Source organism: Eucalyptus grandis, chromosome 10 (assembly GCF_016545825.1).
Source record: "Eucalyptus grandis isolate ANBG69807.140 chromosome 10, ASM1654582v1, whole genome shotgun sequence".
NCBI lineage: Eukaryota > Viridiplantae > Streptophyta > Magnoliopsida > Myrtales > Myrtaceae > Eucalyptus > Eucalyptus grandis.
The window spans coordinates 21471055-21486226 of record NC_052621.1 but is presented as its reverse complement, the minus strand read 5'-3'; the positions used below and the strand labels follow the sequence as shown (position 1 = coordinate 21486226).

Here is a 15172-nt window from a genome sequence, read left to right as displayed (position 1 = left end):
GGTGCATTTCTCCTCTTCTTCTTCCTTTCTTCTTTTTAGCATCAATAGCGATGCCCATGGAGCCTCCACCACCAACCACTGCAGCCTCATGTTGGCTTTGCGTGATTGTGAATTGGATTTGTTTTCTATTTTCCCTTGTGGAGTTAGGGGAGGGCTCATATAGAGTTTCTTCCTATTGGAGTTTGTTATGATTTTGAATTGATGAGAAAAATTTGACTTTCTTAAGCATTTTAAATGGTTGTGGAATTAAAAAGGGAGGTTTTGATGCGCATTTTGATTTCTTCATTGGATAGTGATTCCCTTCGCAGAAGCACCAATATTTAGTTTGACCTATAAAATTGGCTTTGCCATACTAGTTTGACTATGATTTAAGTTTTAATTTATCTTTTTGCTAGAATCATTTTTTTTCTCCATATGAAACCAATAGAAGTTCTTGAATTTGACGTAAGATGATTAAAATTTTGTCTTGTTCATCATCTAAAATTGATTTATGAGAAATTATATGATTGCCATATCTTATCGGAAAATCACTCTTTGTGAAATATATATATTTTCGTTACATCACATGTATTTTTGAAAGAAGGGCATTTAGTACTAAAAAGGAGACCTCGAGTAAGAAATTTAGATTATTTAAAAGGTAAAAGCTATATATCCAATGTCATGTCAAATATGGGAAGTCCTTGCCAAAACCACATTACATGTACTCAAATATGTGGATGACAAGCAATGCAATTCGATTCCCACGTTATTCATGGGACATTTCCTAAACACTTTTTATCTTCACTGGGGCATAAGGAAGTGACACATCCTCACTTGGGCACCACCACACACTCTTCACATTTCTCTCTCTCTCTCTCTCTCTCTCTCTCTCTCTCTCTAAATTCACCACTTGTCACATCTTTCAGCTTGATTGATTTATGGAAAATTGATCCACAAAATAATATATTAAGTCAATTGTTCATGGAATTAGCCATTTTTGGGTTAAGTCAACATCTTGTATAAGATTTTTGTGTTTACTATTTATTAATTATAGCAATCACAACAAGTTCAAGAATTCTAGAGCTTCTTATAAAATAAATGTAGAAACTCACCATATCTTCCAATTAAATCAATATGAAATCATAAGAGAATTATACGAGGAGCGATAGAGAATACAAAATATTTATGTGATTCGATTTGAGTATCAATAGCTACATCACAGGAAAAGCCAGCTAGAAAAAATTCCACCAACCAATACAATAATTACAAAGTGACAATCGCTAACAAGTTTGAGCATTTTCAATACTTAAAAGGAAGACTTTTATTGTTTTCGTCCTTTTATATTTTCTATTTTGTGGCATAAAATCAATAAAAAATAAATTGAACCCTTCTCTTTATATGATCAACACTAGCATCGCTTGTACGGCCTTAGTGACAGCCTTCTAGAGGAGTCAATCTCTCGATTGATTAATCTTGGATCTTTACATAAGTGCCACCGCCCCAAAGAAATTAGATAAAGTAACGTAACAACCTTTCTGTCGGCTGAACTCCCGCAGCATGACTCCTGTAGGTATTCAGTCAAGAATTCCAGTCCGCCTCATCCAATTTCGGTCGGATCTCGTGCATGGGCTGAAACTTGAGATATATTTCAAGAGAACTCTTGATCGGAGCTCATAAATGTGCGCAATCAAGAGAACTCTTGATCGGAACTCTTGGCGTCTATTTCAACAGCCACACTTGTTATGGTGCCGTCTCTTCAAGGGATTATATTTCCACACTAAAGATATTCACTCTGCTGAACTCGGCACACGCCCATCCTGGGGTTGGCGGAGTGTTCTTTTTGGAAGGGACGCATCCTACCTAATGTACGATGGTCTGTTGGGGATGGGAAGAACATAAAAATTCGTGATCATAGCTGGTTACCCTCCGGCCCTATTGGAGGACCAACTACAAGAGACGAACCGGGGCTGGTGGTAGATCTAATTGACCTCGTCCACCATACCTGGAACGTTAATCTTATCACCGATTTATTTGACGACAACATCACATCAGAAATACTGGATATCCCTATCAGCCTGCTACATGCTGCTGATCAGATAGTGTGGACAGCAACGAAGGATGGCCATCATACAGTAAAAAGCAACTACAGAACTATTGTCAGCAAGCCAGTAAAGCCACGGGATCACCATGCATCATCATCATACCAACAACCCAGTTTTCTTTGGCGCAAACTATGGAAGATCAACACAAATCAGAAAATCCGTCTATTCTTATGGTCAGCATGCCACAATGCCCTTCCTACCAAGGCGAATCTATATGCTAGGCACATCATCTCTGATCCTATTTGTCACATTTGCAAACAAAACTCTCCGGAAACAATTGAACATTTATTCTTCTTTTGCTCATGGACACACGGAATATGGGAGCATCCGCAGATCAGTATTACAGTTTCTCCTCTCAGCATTCATCGCCTTGATGAGTGGCTTTCAGATAGAGCCAATAACACTAACCTGGTACCTGGATTGGAGACCATCGCCCATGTATTTTGGCAGATCTGGTGCCAACGAAACAATCGGATCTTCCGTCGAATCCGTCCCCGATCCAACCCGAGCCGTGATCGATGCCCTTGCCCTGACTCGGATTCACGGCATCTCTTCTGCACATCATCAAGGACCGCAGGTATCGCACACAGAGCATCCGGCTGATCGTGGATCAGCTTTACTTTGGAAACCTCCGGATCGGGGATACCTAAAATGCAATATAGACGCATCTCATCAACCAGGAAGTCTAGAAGGCAACGTCGCGTGTATCAGTCGAAATCATCAAGGAGTGCTTACCGATGTCTACACCCGTCGATGTCCCGCCGCTTCTCCCTTTCAAGCCGAAGTACAGGCGCTATCTTGCGCTCTTAATCATCTGCTGCATTAGGGACTCAATATGGCCAACATCATCATCGAATCGGATTGCTTGGCCATGCTCCAGATTCTTCATGAGAAACGGAACCCCCCGTGGAAAGAACGAGCGATGTTTGCAGAGATCGATCACCTGCTCTCTCTGTGCCCTAACTTCAGTCTTCAGTATTGTAAGAGGGAAGCTAATGGAGTTGCTGATTGGGCTGCCAAGGCCCACGGTAGAGCTGATATGGCCCATAACTTGAATATCTTTCCTCCTGTTATATTACAGAACTTGGTCGCTGCCGAAGCATTAGCTTCTGGTTGTACTACCCAGATCTTTTGTAAAGCTACTAATTAGTAATGCATTACCTATATTTCTGACCAAAAAAAAAAAAAAAAAAAAAGGTCTGAAGCTAAAAAAATGAAAAATAAAATCCACATTAATATTTAGTTTAACTAAAAAACTTGACTCTACCTCTATGATTTGACTTTGATTTGAATTCAAATATATCTTTTGCTTAAACTAGTTTTTCTCCAATTGAAATCCGTGGACATTTTTTGAATTTCACACAACATGGTTACAACTCCTCTTGTGTGCCATCTAAATTTAATTTATGAAAAGTTATATGATTTTCATTAGCTAACCATGCATAAATATTACTAGAACGTAACTCATTATGAAGTTTTTTCCCTACAAGTAATGTATATATGGGAGAAGGGCGTCAAGTACCTAAAACAAGACATCAAACAAGAAATCCAACATATCCCAAACTTATGAGGTAAAAATTATTACCAAATAAAACAAAAAGTATTATTATAAATCTAATGTCACGTCAAATATCAAATATGCAAAGTTCATACCTCAACTAGCATTATATGTACTCTCAAACGATCCTTCTAATTTAGGCCGACACTTGTGAAATTCATCAAATTCAAAGGCTTATCACAAGATGTCATGCTTTGTGTGCACACAATTCATTTCCTATGGCTTACCTGAGACATGCTTAAACATGTTTCTCTTTACCTTGTGCAAAAAAAGTAATTTATACATGGGACCCTCAAACTAGTAAATCTGGTCGAAAATTATTCGACCCAAATTGATCAATTTAATCTGTTTTGACCCATTTCTTTGCAATACTAATATAACGACTCACATGAGACCCATACCCGACTTGACCCGAGATCTATTTTAGCAACTTTTTTTCCCCTTAAATTGTTGTTTGTGTGTATTTTGTGAGCTTGAACTTTTGTACGGATTATTCAGGAAATCCAACCTATATTGGGGTTGTTCCTAATAGGAAATAAGAATAAACAACAATTTTTGTCCCGGAGATTCGAAAAATTTTGTCCCGGAGATTCGAAGATTTTTCGCACTGGACCCGAACGAGACCAACTGGATAGCTCATGTCAACGAGAACCTCAAGTGCATGCCCACCGCCGGGCAACAGTACTGGAAGAACCCGTCCATCTACAGGGTCCCCGCCTCCATCACAGACCTCAACCACAAGGCCCACCAGCCGCAGGTCGTCTCTTTCGGTCCCTACCACCACGACGGCCCCCGCCTCCACCGAATGGAGAAACACAAGCAGCGCTAATGGGAGGTTTGCAGCCATAATGCAGATACCCCAACCCTGCACTACCAACAGAGAAAACTTAATGGAATGTGTTGTGTAAGTTCAACTCGTGGAAATGTGAGCAAAGGTTTTTATCAATCTACTTTATGTACCTTGAGCTGCATCATTTGCGATTTGTAGCCTTTGGCTCCAGCTCAGAACATTAGGGTTGTGTGCTGCTGGAGAGTAGAGAAATAAGGAGCTTCAAAAACATGAAAGATGTAAAATCCTGCTCACTAGTGTCCTCGTCCGCTGAGAAAGTTAATTTTATCTCCACAGTGCTATTAATGAATATGAAACTTGACCAATTAATGCAAAAGCCTAAACTATCAAAGAACGTTGAGAAAAAAATATATTTGGACGCATGTTGTGCTGTCACATATTGAGAGTCTAAGAGATACTTGACCTGGCAAGAATATGCAAAAAGGAACATCAAACTGGACTAATGTGGGTGAACATTTTAATTGGGCATGAATTCGTGAATCAACGCCATGTTTTCAAGTTCTTTGCAATGTCCGATAAGTGAAGCTAGATTTCTACGATGAACGGCAATAAGGAGTTGCACTTACGCATCAAGGTATCGGAGCAAATATTGCCCTATATTTCTCTTTCATTCTATATTGAAACAAGATCAATGTAGATTCTTATGAATTCATTAAGTGGCTTGATTTAATACTTAAAGTGTTCTTTTTTTGTGGGAACACGCAAGACGTGCACACATTTACTAGGTCACATGACATGTGGTAAAAGATTTGTTAGATTACTCGGCCGATAGATATAAAGTAATTTTTGTCCTTTCATTGCAAAGCAGCAGTTTCTTTCTTCAATATTGTCTCTCACTGAGTTCATAGGCAGATATGGTACATGCAAAAACCTTGAAGTGCTATCATATCATCAAAGAAAATCACATCGTCCACAATTACAAAACCCAAAGGAAGGTTTTGGAGCACATCGAGCACTGTCTCGTGGGACCTTTTCACAGGCATATATCCAAATCATAAGCAGCGATCGTGAAGGGTGAAGCAGAACATAATTCCTTGATCCATCAGGTACCTTGCCTAAAAAGAGTCGAGCATTCCTTCAGCTCCAACAGCACGTGCGTTCATGTTCAGCCTCTTGTTCGCAGTCATGGCCAAGCACGGCATTGCTGCCTCGACTAGTTTCCAAGCGGATGCGGCGCTGAACCGCCCTTGTAGCCTCTGATCCATGATGCTCTCTATATCCTCTTGTTCGATGAGAGGCGACACTGATTGGATGAGGTGAGTGCTGCTCTTCGGGATTCTCATTATGGCCATGGCCAGGTGGCTAGTACTTAGGTGGTTGTGGTTGGCAAAGATTGTCAAGATGACTGGGTTTATAAAACAGATAGTATCATAATGAAAGAAATTCATTTTTCCTGTGCTTCATTATAGAGGGGTTCACATGGATAACTGACCAAGGCTAGCTATCAACGTCTTGATAGCTGTACAGTTTGTAGCCTTGTAAAGAGGGGCCAAAGTGTCTATTGAACTCACCATTCACTCATTTATTCACAAAGCTATAAATGCAACAACCTTAATATACAACACTCGCAATTTGAAGTCACAAGGGCAGACTTTGCACATAAAGTTTTCAAATCTGTTCGATCCAATAATCAACTTTACAAGGAAGGTGGACATGATAACCTTTATAGATGAAGTATGGTTAACGAGCACTCGGAGCGCTATCAACGTCAATTAAGGTCATCTCAAAAGACTCACTTCGTCTCTTACTATTTCCCATTCCTTGGCTTCTTCCTGAACTGATCTCTGCTGTCAAGCATTCTTTTAGTTCCGACAGAGCACGGTCTACATCTGGCCTTTGGACCGCTATCATCGACGCGCAACATGGTTATTTCCACCGCTTTCCATGCAGAATTGATGCTGAATTGGCCATTTAACCTCGGATCGACAATGCTCTGGATGTCCCCTCTTTCTATGAGTGGAGTCACCCGGTGAAGTATGTGCATGCTGCTGCCCTCTGGACTTCTTATAATTGCAGGGTGGCCTGTGATTAACTCAAATAACTACGCCAAAGCTGTACACATCTCTCTTCTTGCCCAAGTTTGCAGATGAATGAAACCTGAGATTCAAAAGGAAGTGTTGCTTTGATTAGTACAATGATAGCCGAAATTGCCTTTCAAAATCGTACCTACATACGTGTATCCAACATAAACATGTACGAATAAAATGTATAGGCCTCTCTTGATTGTCTATATTAGTACATTTATTCTGCTTCCTAAGTGGAATAGTATTTGTATTCAAAGTTGTCGGTTAGAGTTGCTTACTCTGGATCAAGATAACCAGGCATTCCTGCAGGGCGAGTCGAAATATGAGACTGAAGCTCTGTTACAAATGCCTTCGATAATCCAAAATCAGCAATCTTCGCTTGCATGTTTTTGTTTAGTAAAATATTGGGCGTCTTTAAATTTCTATGGACAATGGGGGGTTAGCAACCATTGTGCAGGTACTCCAACCGCGCACCACCAGCAAAAATGGAAACTTCGTGAAATGTATTGTGTTGCTCAACTCATGGAAATGTGAACAAAGATTTCATCAATCTACTTTATGTACCTTGAGCTGCATTGATTGCGATTTGTAGTCTCTGGCTCCAACTCAAAACATTCGGGTTTTGTGCTGCTTGAAAGTAGAGGATTAAGGAAGTATTCCAATCATGAAAGATATAAAACCCTGTTCACCATCTTGTTTATTCACTGAGAAAGTTAATTTTTATTTCCAATGTGTTTTTATTGACTACGTAACTTGACCGATTAATCCAAAGGCCTGAACTGTCAAAGAACAGAGTTGAGATAAAATATAACTCGACACTTGTCGTGCTGTCATATAACGAGAGTCTAAGCAATGCTTTATCTGGTTAGAATTTGGAGAAGGAAATATCAGGCAAACCTGACAAATGTTGCCGAACATTTCAATTGAACATGAATTCATAAATCAGTGCCATGTTTTCATATTCTTCGCAATATCCGAACCTCAGGAGTTGCACCTGCACGTCAAGGTTTCAGAGCTTGCCATGAGTAGAACACCCAAAAGATCGAGAACATGATGTTGATTCTAGTTGCACTAATTTTCCGAACCTCTACGTGAAGCTCCTTGTAGCCTTGCTTTGATGATTGAGATAACATTTATACCGCAACTTCAGTGCCATCATTAAGTTTGCGGAAGTAAACTTTCCCAATCCTTCTAAAGTTATCAATAATTCTCGTAACCTCAGTAGATGTAAAAAGTCGATTTTTTGACAAATTTAATGTCCCAATAAATCCTCTAGTAGTGCTGGTAGTCATAGTAGTAGCACTAGTAGTAACATCTGGAGAAATGAAAAGGCAATTAAGTAACCTGGACAGAGTTATCGGGTCATGATCTTCAGTATGATAGTATATGCATTCACTGCAAACAGAATTATTTTGAAGAAGTATGTAATTGACTTATTCTAAGAAAAGACCGTGTCGTGGAAAACAAACCAAATAGAGTGAAGCATGTTACCTCAACCAAATGAAGTATACCTAGAAATGACTTTATTTACACTTGTGGGTAAGCCTTGTTGCAATTATGATATCATTAATCAATAACATGTGCAAAGTTTTTGAACATGAAACGGTGATGACATAGAAACATGATTACTCGAGCGAAAACAAGTTGGTGTGTCATGTTCACTTTTCCCAGGCCCAATTGTAGGAAGGGCCACGAGCAATTGGACCAGTTAAACCAGTTTGGGGTTCAAATCTGGACTGACAAAATCACATGTAAAACTTTTGATATTCCTTGCACATGCAATATGCAAAAGAGTTACTTTGGATTTATCTTCTTCTGATTATCCACAATACTGCAAGAGCTCCCGATAAAATCAAGACCAGAACGGCTGCAACTGACGCGATGATTGGAGCAATAGAGAGGCCCTTTTTCTTTGGCTGCACATTGCTGATCTGACAATTGTCGGATCGGCAAAGATTTGGATTTCCATATAAGCTGTCAAAAAATGTCGATGGTACATGTCACAGCCGAAAGATTAGCCCATGAATTCATGGATATCCCACCCTCTGTATGTATTACATGCATAAGTCGATCAAACAGAAAACTAAAAAAGCAAGTACCACTTCCATCTTTTTCTTTCTTCAGTGAGCAGAAACGTATAGAAAGAGGAAGCAGAATAAGCGATTAAATGTAATATTACAACAGTGTGGAAATGAGCGAACCTTAGTAGCAACGTTCCATCTGCCTTCTTCTTCAAGAGAGTTCGAGGAACAGAGCCGTTCAAGTTGTTTCCGCTTAAATTCCTGCTATCATTCATGATTAGAAGTTTGATAATATTTTTTTTAGGATAGGAATTGAATTAAGGATCTGTCGGTCATTGAGAAAAGAAGAATAATCTCACAAAATATCCTGTACATTTTTCTCGATGGACATTAATACCTAATTTTTTTTTGTCTCACCAATAATCTTAAACTTGTACCTTTTACCCAATAAGATCTTTCGTTGGACTTTGTTTATGGTTATTGTTAAAACATGATAATAATTTTAGATAATATTAAACTAATGAATTTGAGAAGGTAATGAACACACGTATAATTACGTCAGATTTTTAATGATCACCCAAGCTGTCGCGTCAAATTTCAAACGGTCAGATGGATGGAAAGCATTTTTTGATCATCGATGCAAGTTCTTAATATTCATGAGTCGAAAAAAAAAATTAGAACAATGGTGCTCATGAAAAAGGGTTTTGAGATTTTTTGTGGGATTTTTCTGGGAAAAGGATGGAGCTAAAAATTGCCGACTTCCTTCACGATCTGGAGGTCCCCCTCATAAAGGTTGGAACTTCAGAAATTGCGAAGTAGAACCTGCGAAGCCCATCCCAAGTTATCCGAAGCATTCAGTGGTTGAGCGAGTCGGCCGGCGACCCCTATCCTAGAGCACGTACAATGCGAGGCCCGTGGGCGGCGAGCTGGCGGTCGCTGGGAAGGAAGACCCTCCACTCGTCGACGTCTTCATCATCGCCTTCTTCGTCTTCGCTGTCTTCGCATTTGAAGCTGCTGGGCCCGAACCTCCCCGACGTTTGGATGGTGCCCTGCCCCAACTCCAGCGCCTTCCGTTCCCAGTCTTCAGGTATCGTCCTTCCCGCGACCGGCCCGCCACCCTTTTTGCCACCTGTGGCGATGAGCCTGGACTTGCTCTCGGGCGTGTGAAACGCGTGTTACTCGAGTCTGTTGGGGTCGCTTCGAGGGTTGACGTGAGTGTCCTCTGCACGTTGCCTCTTGTTTTCCGTTGTCGGAGACTTGTTCTCCATGTTTCGTTCGGCAGCATGCTGATTGCCTTGAAGCGGTTTTGGGTTCGGGTGTTTTGGCTTTCGATGTCGTAGTTTTGATCGTGAGGTGCAGCTGTCCTCGTCGTCGTTGTGTTTCGGATTCATTAGCGATCCTATGAAGTATAATGGTGAATCCAGTGCCGACCGTAAGATATTGAATCCTACGAAAAAGATGACGGGCTTTTCTTTTTGGTATTAGAAAAATGTTGGGTTCTTCTTGAGTGAAGCTGAGACACAACTTTCCTCGTTAACTTTTGTGACTTCCGCATATAAAACTTGTTGGGGATAAAATTAATCTGTGCATATGTAGGAAAAGCAGAAGCGAAAGCAGGCGTAGGACTACTTTCAAAAATCATCTTTTTGCTATGCGTTCGTGTGCATCGGCTTCTGAAGGACCACAAAATGCTTCATTGGATCTGATGGACTTTTTTGTAACAGGAGTCACTCTCCAAAAGCACTAAAGAGTTCAGTGAGATGGTTGGAAATGGTTTCTATAGAACTCTTTTAAGAATTAGGAATTCCATACGATCCAAGTTGTAAGGTTGATTATTCTACCTGTGGAGTTTTGGTAGCTTGCTGTCTTGTAGCTCTATATAAGGTGCTTGAGCAGGACTATTTCCCTTGCTTCTTTGCTTGCTTCATTTACCCTGTGCATAGCACACTAACCTGTTTTATGACTTTTACTTGAAGCAGCTAATGGGCAAACTGCTAATGTAATAAATGGGAAATCTATTGCAAGAGCTATTAGAGCAGGAATAGCCAATGAAATTTGCAGAATGAAGGAAACCATTGTAAAATCCCCAGGATTGGCTATTGTGTTGGTTGGCAGAAGAAGGGATTCACGAACTTTTATTCATGTCAAGTTAAAAGCTTGTGAAGAAGTTGGGATAACGACCTATGTAGAGGAGTTGCCTGAAGAATGTACAGAAGATGAAGTTCTGCGTGTTGTTTCCAGATTAAATAATAACCCATCAGTTAATGGTATTATTGTGCAACTCCTTTGCCACAAGTAATTTCTACAGCTAGACTTATGCTTCATTCCCATTTCTCTTTTGAATCTCTTGGGTAATCTGTATCAAACAAGTCTGCTTAATTCATTGTTGCCAATGGAACATTCACTATGTTCGACACATTCCATAGAGTAATTCAATAGTATAACCTGTACATAATTTGTTTCCAATACTATACTTTTTAATTTTCTGGTGCAGACGATGATGCAATGACTAGAGCTCCTCATCTACTAGGAAAATTTCAATGAGATATTACCATTCTTTTAACACATCTTGTAAGGAAATATTTACAATTATGCCACCTAATGTGATGTTTGCCCAGCATGTGGATGAAGAGAGAATCATCAATTTTGTGAGCCCAGAGAAAGACGTGGATGGCTTCCATCACCTCAATATGGGAAACCTTGCCATGAAAGGAAGGGAGCCACTTTTTATTCCTTGTGCTCCTAAGAGTTGTATTGAGTTGTTGTTAAGGTCTGGCGTGGAAATCATGGGAAAGAGAGCTGTGGTAGTCGGGAGAAGCAAGATCGTTGGGTTACCCACTTCTTTGCTATTGCAGGTAAGCATGCCTTTTTTGGTGTTTCTCTGGTTGTTTTGAGGTGCTCTCCATATCATGCTCTTCTAATATATTCCTCTGGTAGAGGCACCATGCAACAGTCAGCACAGTACATTCTTTCACCAAAAATCCAGAACAGATTACAAGAGAAGCTGACATTGTGATTGCTGATGTGGGGATACCCAATTTAATCCGTGGCAGTTGGCTAAAACCGGGAGCTGTTGTAGTGGATATGGGGACCAATCAAGTTCAGGTAGGAATACTGAAAGTTCAGCACCAAAGGCATTCTCAAACTGTGTGGCCTCACTTGAATGCAAATTTGGATTGTAATGTGCGTGGACCTTTACAGATATAGGTTATAGGATGCTGTGGTTCCTATCTTTCATGTTGAAAAAATTGGAAAAGCAGTGCAGGACTCTTTTTATAAGGGAAATTAAAAAAATTATACTAAGCTTTCTCTTGGTTGGCACTTACAACCTCTACACTACACTTTGTGTCATATGTTGCATCAGCTTAGACTTTTTACCTTGAAGTTTAACACCATTCCAAAAAGTACGGAAACAGGAGGGTGCAAAGATTAGCTCTTTTGAAACCTCAAGATATGTCGTGTGAGGTCTTGAAATTAGAGGGTGCAAGGTGTAGGATTTGAAGTTAGAGGCTGCCAAGGTGTACAAATGAAAATTTGAGGGTGGTTTTTGTCTTTTTGCCTTTTTATTGTTTCAGGTGGTCTTGCACCTGTAATCTACTCAATGCATGTATGCAGATATGCTGCACTATGCTCAGGGAAGAGATGTTTGAGGGGGAAGGCTTAAAAGAAAAGTGGGTCTTTGAGAAAAGAAATGATGAGAAATCATGGATTGAGAAAGGGCAAAGCCTTAGAAGATGTGAAGTCTGCTTGCTGGATTTCCTTATGAAAGCTTTGATTCATGGTCACTAAAATTAGCAAATAGATCTAGAACTGTAAGGTCCTCACTCTGACAGAGTTGAGCTTCAAATCACAGTTAGGGTTGATGTATAAATGCTCATTAATGTCGATAATCTTGTGTAAGTAGCTGCTGTGGTATAAGCGGTCACTTAACAGGTAGTTTCCTGAGAACTAATGATTGTTCCTCAGTCCCACTTGAAAGAACTAGCTTGCTCTGCTCTGTTTCCATTTTGAGCAATTTACTGTAATAGAATTAAGAGTTTGTAATGTCCAGGATCCTGGCATTGATCAAGGTTTCCGCATCGCGGGAGACGTTTGCTATGAAGAAGCAATCAAAGTTGTGTCAGCCATTACTCCTGTGCCAGGAGGCGTGGGACCAGTAACAATTGCGATGCTTCTGTCTAATACTCTCGACTCTGCTAAGCGTGCATTTGGATTCATATGAAAGCTGAGGTTGGTCCCCCAGTATAGCTTTTGTAACAGAAAAAGTGTTTTATTTTTCCTTGCCAATCTCTATTTGTCAATGACAATCTTTGCAAAATCTCTCCTGTAGTTCAATATTTTACCGATTAGAGTCTGGTTTTTTGAATCACTTAATCCCACACTTTCTTATAATGGTAAATATAAAGGAAAGAGATGAGTATACCATATGTAAAATGAGTTTGCTTCATCTATAAGTTGACTCTTTGAATAGCTCAAAATGAATAATGCTACTTATATTGATCCCAGTTCACAAAATTGGTGCACCAAGTGATGTGGCATACTTTTACTGGATCTAGAACGTGGCGCATGCATGTTTAGAGGCCCATCAGTCGTGTCGCTCTCCTTGGGCCAGAATTTACGATCTGTTATGTTGATTAATATGACAATTTTGGTAATCTACGGGTAGTATACTTTGCAATATCGATTTTTTTTTCTTTTGTATTTTTTTTTTCAACTTTCTAAGAACTTCCATCGGAGAAAATGAACCTGCAATGAAAGTAGCATGGTATGATTATATCCGTTGGCGTGGGAAGTTCGGGGAATTTGATTGGTCAGAAAAAAGTACACCGAGTGATTTTGTAGATGACTACCAAACACGGCCTCCAGATTTCGTACTCTTTGCTATGGAATCCCTCTCGATTTCTCTTGTGGGGATGAATAATATATCCGCTTCTCAACATCACAGCAATGGCAAAGATCTGAAGAGGTAGCTCAAGCTGGGGCTGCATTTGGTATTGGGCTTTGATATGGACTTTAGGGCTTTAGAGATCCTTAGGCAAATGCTGAAGCGGTGAGTGACTATTTTTTGGGAGCACACTTGGAAAATAGTTAATATTACGAAAAACTCAAAAGTGATATACTTACAATAAATTTATTTAAAGTTAATTTAAATCCTAATTGATGTACTCGTGACAAATTTATCATTCATTAATTTCCGTTAAATTGGATTAATACCATGAAAATCATAAGTTAGTAAGTGACAAACGGATGATTCACCCATCGACTTCATATGTCATAGAATTCAGCAATGCGAGTCTCTTGACATGAGTCACGATTATTCTTATCGAGAATGCTAAGAGAGAGGAAGGAGAGCTTCAGAACTTGCAGTGCCCTTAAGAGTGCGTTATGCGTTTGGTCTTGGTCACGACCAGGAAGTATTCGTGAGTGCGACTGTGATGGACAAATCCTCTCTCCCTTGAGCCTTGATAGGTTCCTCTCTTTATAAACAATGAATCCTCCCCATATTCCGCCGAGACTGAGGATCCGAAAATTGCCTCAAGATGCGCTATTCCAGACGCACATTCCATCTTTTCTTATCTCTTTGTTTATTTTGTCTCTTTCTTTATTTTATTTCCTTATTTCTCCCATCTATTCAAATCTCCAGCAAATTCTTGAATCAATTTCATTTGTGCGTCTGCAAGTTGGAAAGCAAAATTTATTTCATGTTCCTTTTTGGGTGCTGATCGAATATGTTTGCCACCCTTTTGCCAATTTCTTTCCTTAAGACCTCACTTCCCAAAAATGGCCGGATGGTAATTTCTTCATTACGTGTAATCTTCAGCTTGTCAAGCGAGGGGCGGCCATTAAAAAGGATCACGCTTGCGAGGTTCGAGTGAGTTTTGGGGTCTAGTTCTAGTTCATTTGTCATGTCCAAACAATTCGAATCCAATTTGCAACTAGACCTATCAAAATAATTTAATCTGGTACAGACGTGTTTTGTAATGCCTAAATGCAATGTAGAGTGCAGATGCAAGATTATGCAATTTTAATATGTTTGTTTAAGAATTGAGTTTGATATCTAATTTTCTTATTCGATAAATGATTAAATGGGGTCATTTATATTTATATGTCTATAAAAGCAAATAAAGACTATTATTTGCATTTTGTCGAAATTGTTTTTAAGTGCTTTGCTTTTGTGTAAAGGCCAAACCAAATGCAATCATAATGAAGGAAGAGAAAGGCGAGAATGTCGAAGATGAATGTTGCGCTAGAATTAGGGGTGAGCATTGATCTAGGATTGACCCTAGACCGGCCAAACCCTGCCGGTCCTAGTTTGATTCCCAAGGGGACTGGATCGGTCCTTGGTCCTGGGACCCCTGGACCCTAATTGTACGGGTTAGTCCTTTATATTAGGAGTTTAGGGTTGGTCCAACCCGGACCAACATATTATATATATATATATATATATATATATATATATATATTGTTCTTTACTCATTCGAAAGTCTATAACCCTAACTTAACATTAATGGCGTTGCCGAGATGTCCTCCTCTAGCATTCTATTTTGTCATCTTCTTCTTCTTCTTTTTCCTTTTGTCTTTGCCAAGTAAATTAGAAATAACAAAGCCCTAATTAGAAATTTAAAAACCTTCTTCAT

General features: G+C 39.7%; 1 protein-coding gene across 1 annotated transcript; it reads left to right on the top strand.

The window, feature by feature from the left end:
* Positions 1-10497: 10497 nt before the first annotated feature.
* LOC104422245 (bifunctional protein FolD 1, mitochondrial) lies at positions 10498-12806 on the top strand (the record flags this gene model as incomplete). The annotated part of the gene is made up of 4 exons (XM_018863405.2): positions 10498-10825; positions 11148-11389; positions 11472-11639; positions 12586-12806. Coding segments are annotated over 4 exons (909 nt in total), but the record flags the coding sequence as incomplete, so codon positions are not given.
* Positions 12807-15172: the final 2366 nt, after the last annotated feature.